The 25,270-nt window shown below is 64.2% G+C and overlaps 1 protein-coding gene across 3 annotated transcripts; it reads right to left on the reverse strand.

Moving 5' to 3' along the window:
- Window positions 1-220: 220 nt before the first annotated feature.
- On the reverse strand, window positions 221-24,414 carry SH3BP2 (SH3 domain binding protein 2). Of its 3 annotated transcripts, none has more exons than XM_058670344.1 (13): window positions 24,362-24,414; window positions 8,298-8,437; window positions 7,233-7,335; window positions 6,168-6,285; window positions 5,872-5,942; window positions 5,000-5,088; window positions 4,677-4,745; window positions 3,217-3,862; window positions 2,262-2,370; window positions 1,918-1,973; window positions 1,589-1,670; window positions 1,072-1,131; window positions 221-709 (listed from the first exon to the last, which is right to left on the reverse strand). In XM_058670344.1, exons 2-13 carry the CDS (start codon window positions 8,431-8,433, stop codon window positions 572-574), a joined length of 1,677 nt encoding a protein of 558 aa, XP_058526327.1. In that variant the 5' UTR covers window positions 8,434-8,437; window positions 24,362-24,414; the 3' UTR covers window positions 221-571. The 3 variants fall into 3 exon arrangements, with proteins under 3 accessions (XP_058526327.1, XP_058526326.1, XP_004579295.2); XM_058670343.1 differs by lacking the exon at window positions 24,362-24,414 and adding an exon at window positions 12,309-12,464; XM_004579238.2 differs by lacking the exon at window positions 24,362-24,414 and adding an exon at window positions 9,581-9,729.
- Window positions 24,415-25,270: the final 856 nt, after the last annotated feature.

The following is a 25,270-nucleotide window of genomic DNA, read 5'->3' on the forward strand; positions in this document are numbered from 1 at the left end:
TGCTGAGGCCTGGCCAGCGGCCACAGAGCTGGCCCTTCCGACTGTAGGCTGTGATCCCAGAATGCCAGAACTGTGTATCTGGTGAGACACTCTATAGTCTGTGTCCTGGAAGACGCAGAGACCACTTCATGGAGTTGCTGGGAGCTGCTATAGTCACCAGGTAGACATCACTGGGAGGGACCTCCTCTAGCACACTCCTGCCCCATCAAGCCACACAGCAAAAGTCACCTCTGATTTATTTAGCTCCTCCCAGAGCCTGCATCTTAGTGTTCCAGTGGGGCCCTCAGGTCAGCCCCAGCCCTGCCCAGCTCCCAGCCCCGGCTCCTGTCTGTGAAGGTCAGGCAGGGCTTGGTGCTGGAGGGTGCAACCATGCAGGACCGAGGCAGGGAGGGAGTCCTCCAGTCCTCTGCAGCCGCTGAGCAGGGTCAGGCCCAACTGCACGAAGAAGCCCCGGATTAAGCCTGGCCCTTGCTTGCGGCAGCTCTTCCTCCTACTCAGACAGTCTCCACCTTTGTATCCCGGGGTCGTGGTAGACTTGGCCGCCTCTGTCCAGGAGCCACGAGGGCAGGTGTCACCTGGGTGCGGCGTAGCCGTAGGGGTGCCGCAGCAGCAGGCTCTGGTGGCCAGGGAGTACATGTCTGTAGTAGTGTTCCACCAGGCTGCCGATGCTGACAAACAGGACCTCACCCTCCAGGTAGAACTTGGAGTCCTGCAGGTGGGGGAACAGTCAGCATGCTGCCTCAGGCCCCTCTCAGTAATCCACACGACGTGCTCTGCTCCTGGCTGCCCTGTGCTCCCCGAGTCTCCTGCTGTCATGCAACAGAGCTCCCCAAGTTCCACCTCCCTGGAGCCTGCAGCCCGGATCTAGAAGGAAGGCCAGGGCTTAGGACTGCTCCAGGAGGGGCAGAGAGTTAACCAAGGAAAGAGCAGAGAAGCTGGTAGCGAGAGGGCTCATCTCCAAAGCAGCCAGGCTCAGACCACCTGCTACCTGCAGCCCCTTGTCGCTGACCAAGCCCTGGGGCCTGGGACACCCCCAACCTGGGCCCTCAGGGGAAGGTCAGGCCCCCTAACCTTCTCGAAGATGCGGTAGTTCCTCACTTTGTTAGAGGTTTCGTCCCACACGACCAGGACCTATAGGGAGGGGGAGTGAGAGGTGAACCCCTCAGCTCAGAGGGGGACCTGCGGAAGGCCCAACCTGGGAGAGCTGCTGGGGCAGGCAGGAACGCCAAGGCTGGTCCTGTGGCCCTGGCAGATGGGGCAGGAGGGATGGGATGAGCCTCACCCTGGGGCTCCTGCATTCAGAGAGCCCCTTGTGAGACCCAAAATAGCAGCAGACACACAGGGAAATCGTGACTGGGTGAGGTCATACATGTCACACACATTCAGGGGGATACAGGGTGTGCTGGCCAACCCCCCATCTCTACCACCTCCAAAATCTTGGGTGCCCCCAGTCCCACAATGGAGGAGCTGCCAGAGGACCCCAAAGGAAGTGGCAGATGACTTGGGCCAGAAGCCCAGCCAGCTGGTCCCTGGGCCGGTGCAGAGCCCCAAGGCCCCATGGGGTGATGGGGAGCTGGAGACGGTGTACCTTCCCCGACTTGGTGGAGGAGTTCCGGATGCCGTACAGGCCGTCCTGGGGCACTCCCTGGGGGCTTGTGGTTTTGAACAGCCTAAAATGCAAGTGTTGAGGGTGCAGTCTTCCGTGGCTGCCGGCCTCATGTCCTCTCACACTGTCCCTTGCCCTCCCACTCTGGGAACAGCAGGCTCGGCAGCAGAGCCAAGCGGGTCCACCGTCCTCCCAGCTTCCCGCTATACTCAGACCAGCGGCTGCCCAACATCACGTCACGTGGGAGAGACCCAGAGGCTGGAAGGCAGGGGGACCCGACCTCATCTCCACAGAGGCAAGAGGGTGCTGACCTTTCGACCTCACAGGATTCTGTGGTGTTGATGAAGACCGAGCTGGGCAGTGGTACCTGGAAGAGGCCAGCAGAGGTCACTGGCCAGGTCTGAGTGCCCCACCCCACCGGCAGCCCCCCAGTGCTGGGATCCAGGGCTCTGCTCAGAGCTCTGAGCCCTCAGTTTCAAGGCCCCTGGAGGTTGCAGCTCTCCCACTGCTGGCCACCTGCTGGCCAGGCAGGGTCCCCGCCCGACCCCCACCAACAGCCACCCTGTGCTAGGACCCAGGGCTCTACTCAGTGCTCAGGTCCCCTCAGGTCCCCTCAGGTCCCCGTCTCCAGGGGCCCCACCACACTGAGCCTTGCCTTCTCGTAGTCCTCGTCCGAGTCCACCCCTTCCGTGCCAGCTGGGGAGGGCAGCCGGGGCTTTTCAAAGGAGAAACTCCTGAAACTCTGCCCGTCGGGGGGCGACCTCCTGCCAGGCAGAGAGCAAGATGCAGTGGAGCTGGCACCAGAACCCAGGGTCTGCCAGCCCTGGTCCCTGCCAGCAGCTGTGCGTGAAACCCCAGAGGCCTGTAAGGCGTCAGAGCCGCCAGAGCCAGAGAGCACAAGACCAGGCCAGGATGGGCACTGGGCTGTGGGTCAAGCCAAACCCTGGGTACCGGCACACACTCTCCCCACCACCCTGTGCCTGTGGCCCAGACGCAGGTCCCAGCAAGACTACTAATACGGATTACCAGCCCTTTGTGGTCCCTCATGAAATCGGATGAGCATGCCAAGGGCTCCCCCCAGCTACTCCCATGGGACAGCAAGGGGCTCGCAGATGCTAACAGACCCCGGGAGCAAGGGCGCGGCAAGGCACATCAAGGACACTGGGTCGGCAGGCCCACACTAATCAACGGGAGTGAGGGTGACACCCGGTGCTCCTGGCACTGCCAGCTCCAAAGCAGGAGGCACTTCATGGGGCCACACAGAGGGCCCAGCGGCAGCCATGATGACCCCAAGCGCCATGGCCAGAGCCTCAGGTGGGGCTGGAGAGGCCCAAGATGTGAGAGAACACGCTGGCTCAGAGCTCACAGCCCCAGCTGCCCGTCTAGCGGCAGGCAGTTGGCCCAGCATCCCTGAGGCTACCACCAGCTCCAAAGTCGTTGTCCAGCAGAATGGGCAGTCCTCAAGGGCAGGGCTGGACACTTTAGCATCCTGAGGCAATCTGGGAACTGCCCTACCCCTGCTGCAATGCCTGGTTCGGGACCAGGCCCAGGAGGAGTCCCAAAGGTTGGGAAGCCAGGGCACCTCGCGATGCCCCATGGCGCAGACTCACTGGAGGCACGGAAGCGCTGGCTTCTCTGGCCTGGGCAGCACTGTGGGCCGGGCGGTGACCTCAGGCATGGGCAGCTTCAGCGCAGGAGGCCTGGGAGCCACTGGGGGCGCGAAGAGTCCAGGCCTGGCTACCTGCCCTGGCGGGGCCACCTCCACTGTCTTCAGGAACTTGGGCTTGTTGGTGGGGACCGGTGGGGGCTCTGAGGTGGGTGGCCCCCGGGCAGACAGGTGGAAGGACTTGAGTTTGTCACAGTTCCTGGAGGTGGCGGCAGCAGCGGCCAAGGCTGCAGGGCTGACACCATGACTGGGGGCCCAGGGCTCCGGGCTGGGGCCGGCGTTCTCCCGTAAGCAGGGAGGTTTCCGAAGGTTGGGCACAGGGGGTGCAGTGCCTGCAGGGGGGTCACTCATCCTCCGGGAGGGAGCGGGCACCCTGAGGCCGGGCTCAGCCCTCTTTGGGCCCAGCGGGTCCCTCTTAGAGTCCTCCAGGGCTGGGCCAGAGTCTGGGAGGCCACGCTTCGGGGGTGGCGGTGGTATCAGGGGGCTTGAACCCTTAGAGGTGAAAGAGTGGGCACGCGGCAAGTCGGAGAAGGCTGGCTTCCTGGACGTGGGTACAGGCGGTGGTGGGTAGGCAGGTGGGCAGGTCAGGTCTGCAGAGCAGAGGCGGCCGGTGTTGTAGGCTGGAAACTTGGTCAACACTACCGTCTGCTGGCAGCACCAGCCAGGTCTCCTGGGCCAGGACCCTCTGTAGTCCAGCACTGGGCAGGCAGCCCAGACCAGACTAGTTCACCCCACCTGTCCTCCCAACATCCATTCAACTTGCTGAGGTGCAGGTGACTTGGTGGGGGATGACCAGGCTTCCAGGGGTGCAGGGGTGAGAGCTGGGACTGGAGGGAGGACTCAGGGAACTTGGCCATCGCCCAGGGAATGAGTCCTGGGTGCCCCTGAGTCATGGGAAGGTCTAGGAGGGCCACAGGCACCGGGGCAGGTGCAGCTCAGGTGCCCAGTGTGAGGCTGGGGAGCAGGGCGATCCTGGAGCCCCCGATGAAATGTCTGGGGATAGTCTGGGGAGGATGACCTGACCCCGGGCCAAGGGAGGGGGAGTAAGGCACAGTCTGCAGGAGCCCTGGGGAATCCCACGCATGGGGGAGGGAAATCGAGGCAGACAGCAGGCTGGCAGGCTGGCAGGCTGGTGCACTGAGCCCAGCAGCAGCTGTGCAACGGAGAAGGCAGCAGGGGCAGAGCCAGGCCGCCAGAGGATGCCAAGTCTGGTCTTAAGACTTAGTGACATCAAGGAAAGTGGGGAAGGGATGCAGGGAGAGTCCGAGGGGTGTGGAGTGAGGTGATGAGGGACAGGATGGAAGCAAACTCTCCCCCGAGCCCTGCACCTCCCTGTGACAGTTCCTGACAGCCTGCCCATGTGGGCAGCAAGCACAGCCAGCCTAGGCCCCCTTGCCCACCTACCCTCCAGCCTCGCGGGCTCAGGGGAGTCAGGCTCCATGTAGGAGTCATCCTCGTCGTCCCGTTCGTAGTCTGCAAGAGAGTGGCCAGTGTGAGGTGCGGGCGGCTGGGCCTGGCCATGTGCGGCAGAGCTGCGGCCACACACAGCCTGCTCCTGTGGAGGGACGGGTGATGGCACAAGGCCCAGAACTCAGGCTGCAAAGCAGCCAAGAAGCCACTGCCACTTTGCCAGAGGGGCAGAAGAGGGGCACAGCCCCCCTAAGGGGACCTCGGTCCTGTCTTGGTCAGCAGGCAGGGACAGTGGGCGGCAGGGCGGAGAGCCTCACCCTCATTGTCCGTGGGGTATGACGAGAGGCTAATGTCCACAGGCCGCTCCACGACACCATAGAAGCTGTCTGTGTCTGAGCTGGAGTCGCTGCAATGCAGGACGGGGCAGGACCAGGAGTGCGACACGTGGATCCACATGTTCATAAGGTGCACAGGGACAGATACACGCACACACAGACACGTGGATGGATGCCAGGACACAGACCTCGAGACTGCACACACATGTGTACACACGCACACACAGACACGTGGATGGATGCCAGGACACAGACCTCGAGACTGCACACACATGTGTACACACATACATGCACACAGACACATGGACGGATGCCAGGACACAGACCTCGAGATGTGCACACGCATGTGTAAGGTATACACAGGCACATATAGGGATAAACACACGCACAAAGTCCTCACACAAGCACACACCCACAATTACAGGCACGTTTGTTGGGGGTTCCTGCCCATGAGCATGGCAGTCCTGACCACCCTGACCAGCCAGGCTGCTGTTCTGAGAGGCCCAGTCAGCATGGTACCAAAGCTGGCCCTGGAGCCCGGAAGGTCAGCAAAGGACGCGCAGGGCAGCCGTGTAAGCACCCGGCCTCTCCGGGCAGGTCCTCAGCCCGGAGACGCCACAAAGCTGGCTCCCTGGACACTGCACAAGCCCGGGTGTCTGGGCTCTGGGAACCCAAGGCTCTGTTCCCTGGGTGGGGAAGACAAGAAGCCCCAGTGACCCTGCCCAGCAGCTGCCAATAACTCAGAGATGACAGACAGGGACAGAAACATGCATGCTCACACCTGTATACACACACACACACACGGTGCACACTCGTGGCCTGACCAACGCCTGCTGGCCAACACCCACACAAACCTGGCGTCCAGGGGCAGCTCCTTCCTCTCGTGGAAGTGACCAATCTCCCGACGCAGCAAGGCCATCCAGCTCTGTGGGTCAGCCAGGGCTGCTGTGGGCACGGTGCCCCCTAGGGCCAGCCCACCCCGCCTCCTCACCTCCCTGCCCAGCAGCTCTACAGCGCCCCAGCAGGATCAGCACCAGGCCATGGAGCCCTCTTGGGGCTGTGTCAGTCCCCTGCCTAAGGCTGCCTGATGGAGCCCAGGATGGAGCCCGGACAGGCCCAGCGGGCACCTGTGCAAGCCCTGCCCTGGCACCTTGCGTTCATCCTCCGAGGAGGCTGAGAAGAACCAGGTGCGGTGCTTCTTACTGATGTGTATGATCTTGAAAGGGAAGACGTTGTTGGACGTAGTCTCCTCGGCCGCCCGCATCACCCTGAGGGTAGGGGCCAGAGGTCAACGCCCAGGACAGAGCTGGACAGCCCCTGCCAGGCCTGCGGTAGGTGGACAGAGGTCGTCAGAGACCAGGAGGGCTTCCTGGTGGGGGCACTGTGCAGAGCTCAGCCATTCTGCCCACCTATACCATCTCTGCCTTGCCTCAGCCTTAGGTCTATTTGTCAGGGGTCCTCCCAACCTAGGGCTGCCCCTGCCAGTCAGGGACTTGGGCAGCTGCTCAGGAGTCCATCAGGGGCTTGGTCAGGTCTCCTCAGGCCCTAATGGGCTGGGCAATTCCCAAGGGCACGGCTGCACCTGCCCCCTGAGCCTGGTACTCACAGCCTGGCTGGCACACACCAGAGGCTGCAGAGCAGTGTATGTGGGGAGAGGAACTGACCCTCCCAAGGGGACCAGTGCCTGCATGCTGCCCACACGGCCCTGTAACCAACCCCCTCCCTGACCCAACCAGAGTCCAAGGGCCTGGCACTGCGATGGCTGAAGCCAGGCTGCAAGCAAGGGGACTGGACATCCCAGCTGTGTCATAGATGCCACACACCCTCAAGGCCACAGCAGCTGGGCCCCGAAGTAGCCGACAAGCCAGGACCACAGCTGGGTGGGGTCAGCCCTCAGACCCTGCTCTGCAGGCCCCCAAGGCCAAGGAGGACCCGGCAGTAGCTAACAGCCTGGAGGGCTCTGGCTGCCTGCCAGCTCTTGAAGGCAGGCCCCTGGCACTCAGCAGCCAGGGAAACATGGGGCAGAGACATCATTTAGGGTGGAGCTGCCTGGCTAGAGGCTGTGATGGGTGAATGGGAGAGAGCCTCTGAAGAACAGGCATCCCGCCCCAGCGAGGCTGGACAAGCTCTGCCCCAGCCCAGCTCTGTGAGGCAGCCTGAAAGGAGAGGTGGCTGGGAGCTAGGAGGGCAGGCAGGACGGGAGACGGGCACTCACCGGTTGTAGCCACTGAGTGAGAAGGCGCCCTGGGGGGAGGCTGAGGTGCTGCTCTTGAAGTAATAGATGCATCGCTTGTGGATGATGACAAAACGCAGGGGCCCTGCAGGACAGGCGCCCCGGGGTGAGCCCTCCGCAGTGGGGAGCAGGACAGGCGCCCCAGGGTGAGCAATCCGCAGTGGGGAGCAGGACAGGCACCCCGGGGTGAGCCCTCCGCAGCGGGGAGCAGGGCAGGCTATCCAGGGTGAGCCCTCTGCAGCGGGGAGCAGGACAGGCTATCCAGGGTGAGCCCTCCGCAGTGGGGAGCAGGGCAGGCTATCCAGGGTGAGCCCTCCGCAGCAGGGAGCAGGGCAAGCTATCCAGGGTGAGCCCTCCACCAATGGGAGCCAAGCCTCCCCAACTGGCCTACAGGCTGCTCCCTCCCCAAACAGGAGTGGTAGGCACCACCCCAGGGCAGGTCCACTGCCTGAGAGAAGGGGTAGATGGGGGAGGAGCTGCCACCAAGAAGGGCCAAAGGTGGTCAGAGGCTATAGGGGGAAAGGCTGGCAGGGCGAAGGTCCGATGAGAGCCCTGGGGTGGCGGCACCGAGAGCTCCCAAATCCACTGCCCAGCCTCCAGGCCTGGCACTGGTCACTTACAGCACTCCCTCATGCCCCGTTGATAGGCCAACAGGAGACCACCCCACCCAGCACTCCCATGGAAACCAACTCTAGCTTGGGGTGCCCTGCTGCAGGGTAAAGGCACGGAATGCCCACTGGTCAGGCCCGGACACTCTCTACCCACCCTCAGGAATCTCCCAGGCCTGGGGACTTCCTGCCCATCCATCTTGGGAACCTGGGGAGCCCAGGTCCCGAGCCCGAATCCCAGGGCACTCAGGGTTAGTGCCCAGCTGGGTCTTGCCTGGGCACACAGGTTCTCTCACCCTTGGCCACTCGGTGCCTACCCAACCTCTTTACCCAGTCACACGGCTGGACCCTACCGCTGTCCTGGGGGGCAAGGGATGCTGACCTCGGGGGTCCCTGACCACGGCCCAGCAGGAAGCAGAAGGGGCAGTGGGGCACTCACATTTCAGAAGCTGCAGCTGAGTGCCGCCCTTCTTGTGCAGGTAGCCGGCTTTAGCCACGCCCCCGGGCATGGTCAGCAGGTTCTGGGCGCCAATGGCCTTCATGGGCACAGGCCAGTGCGTCTCCTCAGCCGCCATGAGGCTGCAACCAAAGAAGGGACTCGACTCAGCCAGGGCGTGCTGGAGGGCACTGGCTTGGCCGGCAGCACCCGGAGGGGCCACTGTGAAGAGCCGAGAGTTGGCAGGCCGGTTAAGGCGATGAGAGGTGAAAAACTGCTTTCCCAAAGACCCTGGCATCCGAGTAGGCCCCTGGGGGAATTCACCAGCTGACCTGCTTGACCACGCAGCTGACACGCAGCATCCTGAGACCCACGTCCAGCCACTACTACTGGTTTGTCCAGCCCTTGCCTACTGAGCACAGAGCCCCAAGGAGGCTGGGGGACCAAGATGAAGGGATACAGCCACGTCAGGCCTCGGGCCAGTGCTGGGGAACCCAGCATGGGGGCTGTGCTCCAGGGAGGAAGTCAGCAGGAGCTTCCTGGAGGTGGGGTGCTGGCAGTTTAAGATGTGCAGGAGCTGGGGCAGGCTCTGGCCACCAGGTCCACCAGCAGTGAGGCCCCGAGCCCAGGTAGCAGTGGAGCTAGTAGCTGGGAACTTTCCCCCAGCTCTGGGCTCTGCTCCGTGGGGATCCCGGGGTCCATCCGACAGCCTGGAGCATCACTCCTTGGCCCCGCCTGGGACCTGCTGGGCACCACACAACCACATGTCCAGTGTCTGTCCTCTGCGCACCGACAGCCCCTGCTTGTCCTCCCAGAACTCCCCAGCCAGGCATATCCTGCGTGCGATCCTCATCCCCTCCCATCCCAACCGCACAGGCACAGGGCCAGCCAGCTCTGCCCTCCCGCCCTCCTGAGCCTGCGGCCGTGCAGCTAGGGTCAGGGCCAGGCGCCGGGCCACTGCAGCTGCAACCCGGAAGCACACACAGAAGGCAAGCCACGGCTGCTTCAAGATGCTGCAGTCCCATTAATCAACCGGCGGCCAGCTCACCCGCTGGCCCCCAAGCTTCGGCTGCCCACCAGGCAAATTCCGCCCTCAACCGAGTCGGATCCAGAATAAAGTCATGGCCCACGACAAGGACCGTGGTGAGGAGAGGGTCTGCCGAACCCACGCCCACTGTCGGCACAGCCACAGAGCCCAGCCCGGACGGCCCCTCGCCCGCCTTTGTCTCCACGGGAAGCATGAGCAGGGTCCGGGTCCGAGTCCCGGCTCCACGCTCGGTACTCACGGCGTCCACGCGGCAGGCATGGCCGGTCCTCGGGCCGCAGCCCGGCCCTGCGCGCATCGACACGGCCCCGCCTCGGCGCCCGCGCCCGCCTCCGGCCGGCTCCAGCTCCGCGGCCGCAACCCCGCGCCCGCCATGCCCGCCGCGCCCCAGGCCGGGCGGGAGCGGCTCCGCCCCTCGCGGGGCGGGCGCGGGGCAGGTGAAGGCGGTGGGCCCGCCTCGCGCCGCGAGTCCCTGCCAGTGGCGTCCAGGTCTCAGCTACACCGCGTGTCCCCCGAGGGTGGTGAGCAGGGGAGTCCAAAGGCTGACCTCCTGGCTGCTGGCAGGCGCCCCGGGAGTTGTGCCGCGTTGATTCTGCTCTGGCTGGCGCGCCCCTAGCCTCGCCCCTCTCTCTGCCTGCGGCCGCACAAACCCAGCCTCTCCCTGCCATCACCCTTCCCCGGTCCCCGCCTCCTGCCTGTCCACCCAGCACACCCCACAGTGGCATGTTCTGCGTCCTGGGGGCCTGCCCAGGACCTTTCCTGACGACCCCTTCTGGACCTGCCCCCCACGCTTGGTGAATCTGTGCCAGACCCACCCCAACTCCACAGCATCTTCCTCCAGGCTTCAGCCACCCAGTGTATCGCCTGAAGCTCCAAGTGACCAAGTCAGCATCAAGTGGCCAGAGATAGTGGTGGCCACCAGGATCCCGGAGCCCCTACAGAACACTGCCTGGGCTCGGGGCCTCACTGCTGGTGGACCTGGTGGCCAGAGCCTGCCCCAGCTCCTGCACATCTTAAACTGCCAGCACCCCACCTCCAGGAAGCTCCTGCTGACTTCCTCCCTGGAGCACAGCCCCCATGCTGGGTTCCCCAGCACTGGCCCGAGGCCTGACATGTGCCCTTGTGCACACGCGTGGACACGTGTCTAAGTCCATGCATGTGTGTTACTTGCACAGCTCCAGTGTGGGAGGGTCCCTGGCTCACACCCATGTGCCTGCACACGCGTGCACAAGACTGATGGGCTGTGCTCCTGCAGCCTCCCCACCCACAACACCTGCAGACCAGGCTGAGGTGGGCGGGCTCTTCCCACCCACAACACCTGCAGACCCAGCCGCCACGTGGTGAGCGACCATGGAGACACACCATGGGTGGGGGCCAGGCCAGTCCCGTTGGAGGGGGTCCCAGCCACAGGGCGCAGAGGCTGGATTCCCCAAGTGCACACAGTCCCACGACACAATCACACACACGTACTCACACGCATTCACACAGGCCTACACGATATTTATTTCCACACTCACCCATACTTTGCACACACGCAGGCACTCATAGATCTGCAAGCATCCGTTCACACACACCCCTTCACAGTATTCCTTCCACATATCCGAGCATTCACACACACCCCTTCACAGTATTCCTCCCACATATCCGAGCATTCACACACACACAGCCGGCACAGGCTGACAAGACCCCACTGTTCTCACTCTACCTGAGAGCTCACAGCCCACCGGGCCCTGCCTGAACCCCCCACTTTGCACCTGTTTCACAGGTGAGGTCGGAAGAGGCCAGGGCCCTGACCTGGCACACAGGGCACTCACTGGGCCAGGCTCCATGCTTCTCGGGGGTCACCCCACATTGTTACCCCAACACTTGCAAGCAGAATCATCCCCATGTAGCCAGGGTTCCCAGGAGCTGAGCAACAGCTGAGGGAGCCCTCGCCACCCCCGGGGCACACTGTGGGTGCCGTGCTGAGCCCTCGCCACCCCCGGGGCACACTGTGGGCGCCGTGCTGAGCCCTCGCCACCCCCGGGGCACACTGTGGGTGCCGTGCTGAGCCCTCGCCACCCCCGGGGCACACTGTGGGTGCCGTGCTGAGCCCTCGCCACCCCCGGGGCACACTGTGGGCGCCGTGCTGAGCCCTCGCCACCCCCGGGGCACACTGTGGGCGCCGTGCTGAGCCCTCGCCACCCCGGGGCACACTGTGGGCGCCGTGCTGAGCCCTCGCCACCCCGGGGCACACTGTGGGCGCCGTGCTGAGCCCTCGCCACCCCCGGGGCACACTGTGGGCGCCGTGCTGAGCCCTCGCCACCCCCGGGGCACACTGTGGGCGCCGTGCTGAGCCCTCGCCACCCCCGGGGCACACTGTGGGCGCCGTGCTGAGCCCTCGCCACCCCGGGGCACAGTCTCGCGCTGCGGGCGCCGTGCTGAGCCCTCGCCACCCCGGGGCACAGTCTCGCGCTGCGGGCACCCGCCGTGCTGAGCCCTCGCCACCCCGGGGCACACTGTGGGCGCCGTGCTGAGCCCTCGCCACCCCGGGGCACAGTCTCGCGCTGCGGGCACCCGCCGTGGGGTTCTCCCACTGGAGGCTCATGTGTGCACTTTCACTTCCTCCGTTCCTTCCTCTTCCCAAAACATTTCTCTGGAGAATCAAAACCAAAAGTTTCCTGCAAAGTTTCATTGACCAGCCTTGCCAGAGACCCACCAACAGCCAGGGGGAAGGCACATACCCTGGGGGTCCCTCTCTGTACAGTCCTAGGCAGGCAGCAGGGACCCCCAGCACACACACACACACTCACATACAGTGCGTGTGTTCACACAGGACCAAGGCCTCAAGGCCGTCCCAGGCAGGGTGCCCTGGCCCCATGCAGCCAGACTGGTAGCCTGGACAGGGGCTATGGCTCCCACAGGGGCCTCCCCAGATCAGCAGGTGCCAAGCTACCCCAACCTCCCAAGTACCCAGCCACTCCGCTGACCTGATGCCACCACGCCAACTCACAGCTCTCCTGTCCGCTGACCTGCTGGGAACAGCTGGGCATGGCTGGGATCTGCATCTCCCCAGCATGTGAGGCCGCAGGCCCAGGCTGCCCGAGGTGCTGCAAGTGGGCCGGTCAGGACTTCCTCTCCGCCCGAGACTTCCGGCTGCTGGCTCTCTGAGCCAGCACTTCCTGCCTTCCACCCTGCGGGATCCCGAAAGCCACCTGGGGCCCAGGGCTGGGCCGTGTCAGCACTGCTCCATCTGTGGGTTTCGGCTCCCCCCCACCCTGTACTGTGGTCACAGACCATGGTCCTCGAGATTCAAGGGAGGAAGCCCCGTGCCCTGGCTGTCTCTCTGCGGCAAGCCTCAGGGTCCAGGGCACGGGCACAGCATGACGCCAGCGCTGTAGTCCACCTGGGGTGCTTACAACCCCAGCTCCTTCCCCCAACATTTGGCCTCGCCCTCTGAGGCCACACAGAGGAGTGAGTCTCTCGCCCAGCTGGCCACCTCGGGGGCCTGACACTGAGGGACTGAAGGCTGGGGTCCAGGCCAAATCCAGGCACCTCTCAATCACCCTGCCCCATTCCCCAGCTCTGCTGATATCTGATACACTCCTGTTACCCCCTCCTGACCCCGTCCTTCTGGGGCCGCTCTGCCCAGGCTGGTGGGTGGTCAGCCCCTCACCTTTCTCCCCTGGACCTGACTCTCCACGACAGGGACATGGGAGCCCTGGAGGGAGCGGTGGCAGGAGAAAACAGCTCTCTCGGGGGCTGGGATCTCATCATGGCAGGATTTGAGGGTGACCTGGGACTAGAGATGCCTCACACACTCCATGGGACACAGTCCCCCAACCCACACCTTCCACCTGCGGCATGGCTCCAAGAAGGCTGGGCAGCAGTCCATGTCCCCCCGAAGCCTGGATGTGGGCCGACCCAGACTCTCCAGGCCTCTGCCTCTGCAGCTGTGTCCACAGCCCCAGACCTGCGGCCTAGGGGCCTGTTCTGGGCACCGGAACACTCGCCGTCCCCTGTGGGCCAGCAGGCCGGACACTTGGGGGTGAGCATAACGCTGGCCTCCCCCCAACCCCCGCTGCAGCTGACGCCTTCAGCTAAAACCTGACCACAGACGTCCGCTGGGGAGTCTCGGGGGCCTCTTCCCCTTCTCCGTCCCCTCCGGGCGGGGTGGCGGTCAAACAGCAAGAGAAGGCTCTGGGCCCTGGTCAGCAGGGGCAGCGCCACGTTGGCTCAGCGGGGAAGCTGTGGCCTGAGGCAACTGCATCCCACGTCACAGCTGTGGGGTTGGAGTCCCATCTCTGCTCCTGACCCCAGCTTCCCGCTAACAAGCAGCTGAGGAGGAGGCAGGAGATGGCTCAGGGACTGGCGCCCATGGGAAGACTGGATGGAGCTCCTGGCTCCTGGCTTCAGCCTGGCCGGGCCCTGGGCATTTGGGAAGCGGGCCTGCAGATGGAAAATCTGTTCTCCAGTTGATGCCAGCCAAAAGGCTGAGAAACAAATAAATTTCATGTTTCTCTCTCTCTCTCCTGCAAATGGCAGCACAGTGGCAGGGGCCTGCCGTGGAGATTCTGGCCCTTTCCTGGCACCACAGGGCTCCCAGCGCCTGCCCCAACTCCAGCGGGCACTCAAGGCCCCAGGCTGGCCCTGATGAGCAGAATGTACTGAGGGAGAGGAGCGGCACCACTGGACCGATGCCAGGACCCAGGGCCAGCATGTCCAGCCCACAGCTCAGTCATTGGATATGCCAAGGAGGTGTGGAAGGCTTGGGGGAGGGGCGCCGAGCCCAGAGAAGGTGGGGCACCCCCAAGAGGGGAAGATCCCAGCTCCCCTCTCTTCCAGCCTCCTTTGAGGATCCTTGGGATTTCAGTCCAGACCCTCCAGCTGGGGCCAAGGGAGTGCATGGCCCAGAGGGTCACAGAGCTGTGTCCATGTGCGAAGTCACAGGACCCATGCACATGATCTGACTTAGAAAAACAGGCTCATTGCACGCAGCTAGGCTGAGCGGCTCACCTGGTCATACGCCCAGGCTCTGCAGCCAGGCCTCTTGGTCAAGGGCAGGGGAGCAGCCCCCACTGCCTGCTCTAGCCCCCACTCAGGGCCCATCACCTGCAGTCCCCCCCACACACCTGGAAAAGAAGGGCCCCTCATTGCTGTCAAGGCAGCACCATCCTAGAACCTGCCCATGGCACCAGGACCTCCCACGCGTTCCCACTGTATCCCATAACCCACATAGAGCCCCACAACACAGATGGGCACACGGTTCGGTGTCATGATCAGCCCTGAGCCCTGTGCCTAGCCCACCCCTCAATCTGGCTCTCAAAAAGACACCCCTGGGGTTGGCACTGTGGCTAAGCTGCTCTCTGCGGGTGCCAGTTCGAGTCCCAGCGGCTCCACTTCCAATCCAGCTCCTTACACGTGTCTGGGAAAGCAGCGGAGGATGGCTCAAGTGTTTGGGCCCCTGACCCACCGGGAACCTCAGCAGGTGCTTCTGAAGAGCTAGAGTCCAGCATGCACCATGCCAGGGTCTGTGCTGGGTGCACTGAGCTGCCCCAGCCCTGGGGACGGGGCAAGACCTTGCCACAGAAGGGTCAGGCAGGCATCAGACCTAGCCAGTGCCCAGGATGGGAGCAGGCAGCTGTGTCCAGGACACCGTGGAGTGCCAGCAGGACGGAAAGTACCCCCACATGCACACCACTGTGCTGGATCTCCTCCCTGGTGTGCCAGGCTCTTCAGGCATTTCCAAGAGGGAAATGAGGGCCAGGTCTGCCAGGAAGGGGCAGGCTGCCGGGAGGGAGAGCACCAGGACAGGGGCTCCAGGCCGAGGGGCGCAAGGCAGCCGAGAGGGGAACGGCACGGATGCGCACCTGCTTGCCCGCAGGCAGCAGAACACGCAGGGTACAACCCACGTGCAGGTGGGGCTCGCCCCCTCTCACCGCCCTGCCCAGCCAGGACTGCAGGGACCTCCTGTTCACCTCACCTGCCAGGCAGACCAGCTGAGGGCCCAGGCCCTGCCCAGGGCCCCAGGGGCTGCCTCGCTACACGACACTGGTGGGAAAGATGGTGCAGGTGTGGTCTCAGGCCTGGCTCAGCTCCTCCCCTGGCTCTGAGGTGCCCTCTGCCCCTAGAACACTCCACCTGCAGACGAGCTGAGCCCCACATGGCCCCTCTGGCACACTCCTGCCAGTCCTCTGGCGCTGTCTGCCTCCCAATGGCAGTTCTGGGCACACAGATCTGTGTGTCCGTCCCGGGCATGACACAGCCATGGGACACCTCCCAAGGAGCAACCGCAGACCTCCCCCACCCCCAGCAAGCTCCTCATCCCAGGGACCCCCCGGCTGCAGGAGGGGGCCCTTCTCCCGTGGGGACTTCCAGCCTCGGGATCCACCTGTACTGGCAAGGACAGTGGTCGTCGTCGGGCTGGGCAGCGTGGCATGGCTGCTCGGTCTCCAGGGGCCAGATGGTGAGTGGAACTCTACTGGAGGCCTTCACTGAAGCATTAGCAGCCCCAGAAGGCGGCTGGACCCTGGCCAGTCCCCCAAGCCCACCTGCTGCCCAGCCCCGCCCCTCTCTCCTTTACCCATACCTACTTGAGCACCTGCTGGGCCCAGCAGGACTCCAGAGGGCAGTTCTGGAGTGCACACAACCTGCCACCTGGCAAGGGGCCTCCTCAGGAGCAGAGGCCAGCACCAGCCAGGCCCTGCTGGGACCCTCCCCCTTTCCTGAGGCCAAGGCACAGGGGTTCCCACATGGGGTCTGCTTACCTGCCCACAGCCAGCACTTAGGAAAGAAGAGGCAGTTGGCAGGCTGCTGCCCCGGCCACCAGGCAGCTGGCTTGCAGCCCCACAGCCTGGGAGGTCTGCACCAGTAGAGCCCTCCGTGGCCCACAGGGACAGTGGAGGACAGGGCCTATGGGGAGCTCAGGAAGGCGGGACCACACAGAGGGCAGGGAGTGGAGGATTGAGGGCTTGCTGCTGCCACAGGCCCTCTTGGCCCTGGAGGAGGGATGGGGAGGGAGTGCTCTCTGGTGCTCACTCCAGGAAAAGCCTTGGCAAAGTTGCAAACAGGCCTGAGGCCTCCCCAGGAGCGACCATCCCAGGCCTCAGGATGGGGACAGACGGGAGAAGCGCGGCATGGAGAACCTGACAAGTAGCCCCGGGCTGGGCCTGCTCAGCTGCAGCCACACCCTGCCTTCCTGCCCCCAAGGCTGCTGGTGCGAACTGGCAGCTACTGCCGCCTGCAGGCAAGCGCCTACTCTACAGCCCCAGGTGGCAGCTGCCCTCCGCCTTGGGCCACCTCTGACTCACACCATTGTGACATCTGCTCCACCCTCACAGTGACACATCAGCCAGCGTGCTGGGAGCTATGCTGCCCAAGAACAAGCCAGGCCAGGGAATTCCATGGGGAGCGGCTCTGGACTGGAGGGCCCAGACGGAGAGAGACAGAGCCACATAGGAATCCCTTGGTCGGGCGGTTAGGGTTGCAGACCCGCCCCAGCTCGGTACCCAGACTCCAACCCAGCTTGGCTCCTGGGCACCTGGGAGCAGGGCTCAATTCCCCTCCCAGCCTGAGCCTGGCCTCTCCCCCCACCCCGCTGTGCTTGCTGGTGACAGGGCCCAGAGCACCAAGCCACGAGTTCACAAGGCCGGGCCAGCAAGGAGCTCTCGGACAGCCCAGCCCAGCACCAGGCAGGCCATGCAGCAGGACAGAGGTGATACGGCTCACCAGGAAGAGGCTGCTGGGGGAGGGAGTTAGGGGCAGCCCTGGCAGAGGCTGGGGCCAGCCGCCATGGGCATCTGCTTTTGCTAGCCCCAGGCAAGGGCGGCTGCACCTCCTCCGGGGGTGTCCTGGGCACAACCACCAATCCCTGTGTGCCCAGTGGCCTGCGCCCTTTTCCACCCCTTGTGCTCTGCCCTGCTGCCCTCCCTGGCACCTGTTCCGTGTTCAGTGTGGACATCTGACAGGTCAGGCCCAGGGCACCGTGGCGCAGGTCACCAAGCGCTTGGCTTCTGGTCTGAGCGTCCTACACACCACAGGAGACCTTGCCACTGGCCAGGTACGGAGAGCTGCCCTGCCCTCTGCTCACTGTCCCTCCCCCTACTTGCTGTCCTCCACATGTCATCCCTCCCCCTCTGTCCCTCCCCTGCTTGCTGTCCCTCCATTTCCCACCCAGCTCCCTGCCTGTGACCTGGGAAAGCAGTCGAGGACGGCCCAAAGCCTTGGGACCCTGCGCCTGCGGGGGAGACCTGGAGGAGCTTCTGGCTCCTGGCTTTGGATCGGCTCAGCTCTGACTGTAGTGGCCACTTGGGGGGTGACCCAGCAGACAGAAGACCTTTCCGTTTGCCTCTCTTCTCCGTAAATCTGACTTTCCAACACAAATGAAGTAAATTGGGCCTAGCGGCTAAAGTCCTCGCCTTGAACGCCCCGGGATCCCATATGGACGCCAGTTCTAATCCCATCCAGCTCCCTGCTTGTGGCCTGGGAAAGCAGTCGAGGACGGCCCAGAGCTTTGGGACCCTGCACCCGTGTGGGAGACCTGGAAGAGGTTCCTGGTTCCTGGCATCGGATCGGCATAGCACCGGCCGTTGCGGCTCACTTGGGGAGTGAATCATCGGACGGAAGATCTTCCTCTCTGTCTCTCCTCTATGTATATCTGACTTTGTAATAAAAATAAAATAAGTGTTTTTTAAAAATGAAGTAAATCTTTAAAAAAGAAGAAAGAAAAAGAAAGAAGAGAAAAGAAAAAGTAAGGAAGAAATGGAAGCCAGAGCTCTACAGAGAGCCAGGAGAGCCCGAGGTCCTGCAGTTACTGCTTCACTCCCCAAGTGCCACGACGGCAGGGCTGAGCCAGGCGAGTCAGGAGCCGTGAGCCTTCTCAGGGTCTGCCACAGGCGTGCAGGGGTCCACCCAGCAAGGAGTGGAGCAATACGGAGCAGCCGGGACACGAACCAGCGCCCCCGTGAGATGTCAGTGCCTGAGGGCAGCACCCTCCGCTGCACCACAGCGTCAGCCCGTAAATGTTTGAAAATGTCTTTCTGGTTGTTTTTTTGTTTTGTTTTGTTTTGGTTTGTTTTTTTTTTTTAAAGATTTATTCATTTTATTACAGCCAGATATATACAGAGAGGAGGAGAGACAGAGAGGAAGATCTTCCGTCCGATGATTCACTCCCCAAGTGAGCCGCAATGGGCCGGTGCTGTGCCGATCCGATGCCGGGAACCTGGAACTTCTTCCGGGTCTCCCACGCGGGTGCAGGGTCCCAAAGCATTGGGCTGTCCTCGACTGCTTTCCCAGGCCACAAGCAGGAAGCTGGATGGGAAGTGGAGCTGCCCGGATTAGAATCGGCGCCCACGTGGGATCCTGGGGCATTCAAGGAGAGGACTGCCGGGCCCTGGTTTGGTTTTGAGACTGCCTGTGGAGTTTATTCTGTTCCTTTGCCTTCTGCTTTTTTAGTTTTTTAGTTTTTTGTCAACTGCAGGTCTCTGGAGGCCGCATGCCTGAACCGGGGTCACTCGGGTCACCCACAGGCCAATGACACAAGGCACAGGTGACCAGGCCCTGCTGTGCCAGGGCTACAGTGCCAGGGAGCTCCAGGGGCCAAGCAGGCCTGGAAGGAAGGGGGCCAGAGGGAGCCCCTGCAGGAAGGAGCAGCAGGCTGGGCCCTGGATTGGGGAACTGAGAGCAGTGTGTTCCTCCTCAGCCTGGGCGGACAGGATGACTCATGGCCGCCGGCTCTGTTCTCGCCTGTCCTCAGGGTCCAGCGGGGACCAGGCCAACCTGGACGCTCCCAGACACCCTCACACTGCCCCATTGTTTAGAGGCCCCGCGAGGACACAGGGGTCTGGCAGTCGGCCTGAGCTTGGCGGGAAGAGGCACAGCGCCCAGCCTCCCTGCCCCTCACCGCAGCCTGGCCCCCGGCCCAGGCCATCAGAGCACCCTCCCCCATGCATGTCCTGCCCTCTTTCTGAGCCCGCAGCCCGGCCCTGTCCCCAGAGCCCTCTGAGCTCTCTCTGGCTCCAGGCCCCCCCAGAGCAATCTGTTCCCACCCTCTCCTCACCTCCTGCTCCCACCACAAACTATCCCCTACCCAATCTGCCCCAGGGTCCCAGAGCCCAGTGTGGTGCTCCCCTGGTGGGGTGGGACGCAGCTCCAAGTATGGCCCTGGGACAGGACAGCCAGCAGGTCTGGGTTCCCTCATTGCTCGACCTTGTTGTCCCACTGGCATGGAGCCAGCCAAGTGCCCACTGGGCCCCACTGTGTGCCCAGGAGCAGGCACAGGGCTCCTTAGTGCGAGGCTGGGGCCAGGCAGTTGCTGCTAGCCAACAGAGCCTGGGGCCACGCTTTCAAGTGGCAGCCCAGAGGTCTCCCTGGCTGGTGGCCGTCCCTGACAGTGGGAGGCAGAGCAGGGAGTTCAGGCAGCGCAGGCAGGGCACTGTGCAGGACAGCCATGGGCGGACGTCACTGTCGGCTGGGAAACTCAACAGAGAGGACTTGGGCTGCTGGGGAGGGGGTGACAGGGGCCTGGGCTGGGGACAGAGTCAGGACCACCAGGTCCCAGGCCACCCAGCTCACCAGTCTGCCTTTCTCCCAAAGACCCCTCCACAGGGGTGCCCAGGACACACCTGTCTACCTGCCCCCCCATTCCAGCTCCCCACTCGATCTTCAAGTTCACTACTGTGGGCTCAGATCCCAGAGTCCAGCCCTCACCCCTCTGCCCCCTCCTGCTGCCACCCCAGGGAAGCCCACCTGGCACCTCGCAGCGCCTGCTGCCCTTCCCCAGTGCCATGTTCACTGACTCGCCCAGGGCTGGGCCGAGAGCACCATGGGCAGTTCCAGCTGGGCCCAAGGTGCGTCTCAGTACCCCAGGACGGCTGCCTGCCCAGTGCCAGGCTGGCAGGAAGCTTGGGCCCAGAGCAGGCCCCCTGCAGAGCCTCTCTCAAAGCCGGTGGGATGGGGGAGGGGCAGGGGTCCTTTCTCAACCCACTTCCTTCCCCAGCAACTTCCTGTCCCCACAGCAGCTCGGCCACCACCGACCACTGCACTTGGCGCGGCCCAGGACAGTTAGTCCTCTGGGAAACAGGAGCCTCTGGCAAACCTCCTGGAGTCAGGCCACGACCCCTGTCCCTGCTCCCACCTTACAGCAAGAATGGTCCAGGCTTGGGCAGCTGCAGCTGGGCATCCAGAACAGAACCAGGCCCCAGAGGGCAAGCAGTGCCCCAAGCGGCCGTCATTCCACGCACTCATGATCCCACAGCCCCCACTGTCGGGGGCTGACAGGGAGGCCCCCCAGCCCCGGCATGTGCTGGGGTGGGTCCCCAGAAGCACATGCCCCTCCTTCCACACAGACGCAGGAGGGACCTGCAGGGAGGGGTGGCCACTGCGCCTGGGCACAAAGCAGTGAAGTCCCAAGGCAGGGTGGGCTCTGGGGAGAGGCTGACAGGAGCCTGGGGCCACGAGACCCCCTGGAGGCCAAGGTGTCCTCCTTCAGCACCGCCAGCTCCGGGCAGCAGCGAGACCACCCTGCCCTGACCAAGGGCTCTGAGGCCCCCTGGGCTGTGGTCAGTTCCTGGCAGCTCAGTACCAGCAGTTGGGCAGGCAGTTGCACCTTGTCACATCCCCAAATGGCCAGGTTTCCTGTCCCCATTCTGCCCAAAGCCTGACCTCAGGATCCCTCTGACCCCACTGGGCACTGGTATCCACCGGTATTCCCCAGGGACACAGCCTCTCACCGACTGACCGCCAGAGCCGGACCCAGCACCATAGGCCTGGTGTGCTGGGTGGGAGTGAAGCCATGCTCTCCTGGGGAAGGGGCTTCCCTTCACTGCCTCCAGGGCGGGGGAAGCAGCTGGGATCCCAGAGGCCCGAGAGGGTGGAGCCTACACAGCACCCTCCTTCCAACCATGGCACGCCTCCCCCCCAGACCCCACTCCCAGGTCCCCTCTGTGGCCAGCACCCATCTTTCGAAAGGGCAGCCATGTCAGCTGTGGCTTGCGGCCTGGCGGATGTCCTCATGTTTGGCAGCCTCCATCCCCCCACCCCGTGGGCATGGCTGCCCAGCCCCGGAGGGAGTGGGTGGCTCCCGGCTATGGGCAGCCCGCACAGGGTGAGGCCGTGATGGAAACAGAACTGCTCTGCCCGCCATTGCCATCCTCTGATGGGTCCAGGAAGACAGTGGCAGGCTTAGACCCCTCGTCCTGCGCCAGGCCCAGCAGGCTGGGGTGGGGCATGGCCGGGGGGTGTCCTATTAAACCCCGGGCTGGAAGGAAGACTGAATCAAAGCCCCTTCTGAGGAAGCCAGGTGGGCTGGAGAGGCGGAGCCCTTGTCTTGGCCAGAGTCTGGGAGAGGCGCAGGGCAGGGGACAAGAGTCCAGCCGCCAGGACAGTGCTCTGGACGCTGCCCGAGGCTCCCCTCTTCCGGGCAGCACCAGGGCCATCCCTGCACACCGAGCACCCTTCCCCCTTAGCCTGGGGCAGTCAGCAGGAGGGTGGGGTCTTGGCAGAGTGCTGCCTGGCTCAGGACAGGCTGTGAAGGCTGTACTGTGAGATATAACACGCCTTGGCTGAGGCTGCCTGTCGCATAGGGAAGGGCAGGCGGTAGAGCCCAGGCCTGGGAATACAACTTCCCAGGGCCCCAGGGCCTGCAGGCCCACTGCCCATGGGGAGGGCCATCTCTTATCTCCGCCTAGCCTGTGAGTCAGGCCCTGGACGCAGACCCCCTGCTCCCTGGGGATGTTCTGTGCTGTCCCCACAGGAGCTGGTTCAGAGCCCTGGCCCCGGGGGGAGCCCACTGGGCCCCAGCACACAGGGCGGGGCACAGGCCCTCCCGCAGCCTGTGCCTGCCAGCCCAGCAGACCCCAGGGGCAAGGCCGTGGCTTACCCTGGCAGGTAAGAGCAGGCAGGCACCCCATGCCCCACGCTGCCGCCTGCAGCAGCATGCTTGGCAGCTGCCCCACCCTGGACTCAGCAGGCACACAGCAAACATGTGAGTCACAAGGAAGCGGGGCTGCGTCTCCGAATCACGCTTGGGCTGCAGGGGCAGGAGGTGTGGACGCCAGGAGGGTGCCCTGCCCGCTCCGCAGGGCCCAGCTGATGTCCCTCCTCAGAGCCCCAGGGGCCAGCTGCGAGCCAGTTCGTGTGACTGTGGGTTCAAGGCCAGCTGTTCCAGTCTGGCCCATGACCTACAGAGGGGACAAGCAGGGCTGACCCCCCCTGGCATCCTGGAGGTGTGTGGGGTGGGTTTGGGGACGGGCAGTCCTTGTGGTCCTCCTGGGGGCTCACAGAGCCTCAAGCACCATGCAGCCCCTGGCCCTGAGTCCCTTGTGTCCCCAGCTGAAGCCGAGCCATCTCCCATGCCACCCCTGGAGTACAAGCCCAGAGCCCAGACCTGGCCACGCAGCCAGACCAGGCAGCTGGTCTATCCTGCTGTATACTGTGCTAGTTCTAGAAGCTGGGACCTCCTGGCCCACAGCTCTGAGGAGTTTGTGCCCACCCAGCCTGGGCGCTGTACCATGTGCTGTCCTGTACCCAGGCCTGAGGTAGGGAAGAGGACAGCAATACCCCAGGGACGGGGTACAGGGGTGCCCGGGGATGTCCCCCATGACTACCCTCTGAGAGTCAGGCGGCCTGCACTCTGTCCAGGCAGGGAGACTGGAGGGATCAGGAGGCCCTCTAGGGAGGGCCACCCACGCAAGGCACTCTAGGGTCCTTCTTGCTAGCCTCCCGGCCTCTCTGCTCACTGCCAGTCTCCTCCGGCACAGACAGCCCTCCCCCTGACCACACGGCAAGGACAGCTGTCCCTCAGGCAGCTGTCCACGCTGGCCAAGGCCCCTAGCATATCTGTGCCTATGTCCATGGCTGACCAAGGCCACAGCCAGCCCAGCCCAAGTGGCTCCCAATGCTGGCCATGCTTGATGGACTTGGGACACTGCTGCCAGGGTGACCTGCACCTCACACACAGCTGTCCGCGCCAGTCGCCAGGACATGCAGCCGTGAGGGCCAGCAGGTATTGGCTGCAGATTGATGGGCTCCGTGCTCCCTGGCAGAGGGCACACAGCTGCCTGCCCAGACTGCCAGCCCGGCTCCTCCCCCACTCTCTGTGAGCCCAGCTGGCCATTTCGCCTCTGTGTGCACACAGCCGCATGGACAAGCCGGGCTTGACTCAGAGCCCAACTTCCTCCATCCGTGTCAACAGGCAGGGCCAAGACGAGCCTGCTGCCCTCCCTCCGTCCCAGGCCATGTCCTTGGTGGGCTCCTCCTGGATCCCGCAGGTTGGCACTTCCCTGCAAAGACAACCCTGACCACCAGTTCCTGGGCTGGGCTGCCCACCTGTCCTCTCTGCCAAGATATGTCTGGCAGGAGGCAGAGGGCCAGGTGATGTGAGCCAGGTGCCAGGAAGGAAGCCAAACAGGGTCATTACCCCCATTCTGTCAGGAGAGGGGCACTGGATGTGAGCTTCTCTGGGGAAAAGATCTGGGGGCGTAGAGTGCAGCCCCTCCATGGGTCCTGCAGGGCCAAGCGGGAAGGGGTCATGTAGGTCGCCGCGAGCAGGGCCAGTTCAGAACCAGGTCGCAGCCCACCACCTAGAATGCTGCACACTGAGTTCTCCCACAACAGGCGACATTTACCCAGGCCCTCCCTACGGCTGGGCCTGGCCACACTGCCTGGGGAGCACACGGGTGCTGACCACCTGCCCCCACCAGTCACTCCCTGAGCGCCCCAGGCCACATCCACACCGAGGCACGGCTGCGGCCAGGGCTGAGCCCGAGTGGAAAGGCAGAGACAGGAGCAGGCGCTGTGGAGGGAATGGCCCCAGCCCCTTGCACCCCTTCCCAGCCAACAGACGCCCCACAGCCCCGGGCCATCAGTCACTCACTCCAGTGTGAGTCAGCGCCCACGCGGTGCTTCTCAGCTTGGTCAGTGAAGGAGAAAAGGTAGGTGCCCAGGACAAGTGGGAGCGCTTGCACCCGGGTTTCAGCCAAGGCGACCAGCGGACAGCCCCAACCCTCGACTCAGTCCCGCACCCCAAGCCCCGGCCCCGACTTACCTTGCCGGATTCTGCTCCGGGCCCGCGGGCCCTGCCTGGGCCTCCACGCCAGGAGCCCTCGCCCAGCCCGGCCCGGAGCGCTGAGCCCGGGCCGCGAGCCGCTCGCTCCTGGGACGCCCCGAGTTCCCGAGTTCGCTCCCGCCGTCCCCGCCCGCTTCCTAGCGAGGCTCCGCCTCCGGCCAGGCCCCGCCCCGGGAAACCCCGCCCCAGGCCAGGTCCCGCCCCTGGCGTCCCGCCCCACCCCGGGAAACCCCGCCCCCCGCCACAGGCCCCACCCAGCCCCGGGCAGGCCCGGCCCCTGGCGTCCCGCCCCGAGCCAGGCCCCGCCCTTCCCCTGGGAAACCCCGCCCCGCCATAGGCCCCGCCCCGCCCTGTGAAACCCCGCCCCTGTCGCAGGCCCCGCCCCCACCTTGCCAGGGCCAAGCACTGAGGTTGGTACCTGGCTGACCCCACTCAGGGTGAGCCGGGCCCTCCACATCTCTGCTGGGCCCCGAGGAGAAGGCAGGGGTGGGCTGAGGCGCAGACGCAGCATCCGTGCCCGAGCATGGGTGGCTGGGCCTCAGCCCAGGCAGGTGAGGGGCAGCCTCAGTGTGCCTTGCACCTGGTGACCACATGTAACCTGCGACCTGCAGGATCTCACCTGCACCCCTGGGTCTGACTTAGGGTGGGACTCAGGGTCACCACCCCAACAGCCCTTGGGCACTTTCAGTAACTTGCAAGGGGCCCATGGGCAGGCTGCAACCTTGTGGGGCCCGGAAACGGGGCGCGCTTCTCACCTGGTCTGTACTGGGGCTGCCTTTCCACCTGCTGCGGGTTGGGCAATGGGGGAGGGCCCAGGGCTTCTTGGAGAGCAGGGGTCCTGGAGCCCACCAGGCTATGAGCCTCAGCTGTTGGAGATGGGTGGGCATC

This window comes from Ochotona princeps, chromosome 11, assembly GCF_030435755.1.
Source record: "Ochotona princeps isolate mOchPri1 chromosome 11, mOchPri1.hap1, whole genome shotgun sequence".
Taxonomy (NCBI): domain Eukaryota; kingdom Metazoa; phylum Chordata; class Mammalia; order Lagomorpha; family Ochotonidae; genus Ochotona; species Ochotona princeps.

What these genes read in the sequence shown, in the direction of transcription:
- SH3BP2 (XM_004579238.2), bottom strand. Translation starts at nt 9,714, where the DNA reads ATGGCGGGCGCGGGGTTGCGGCCGCGGAGCTGGAGCCGGCCGGAGGCG. An exon ending in CGGACGAGGACTACGAGAAG is followed by an intron (nt 1,974 to 2,261) that starts GCAAGGCTCAGT and finishes GGCCTCTTCCAG; the next exon opens with GTACCACTGCCCAGCTCGGT. An exon ending in GAATCCTGTGAGGTCGAAAG is followed by an intron (nt 1,671 to 1,917) that starts GTCAGCACCCTC and finishes CTTGCATTTTAG; the next exon opens with GCTGTTCAAAACCACAAGCC.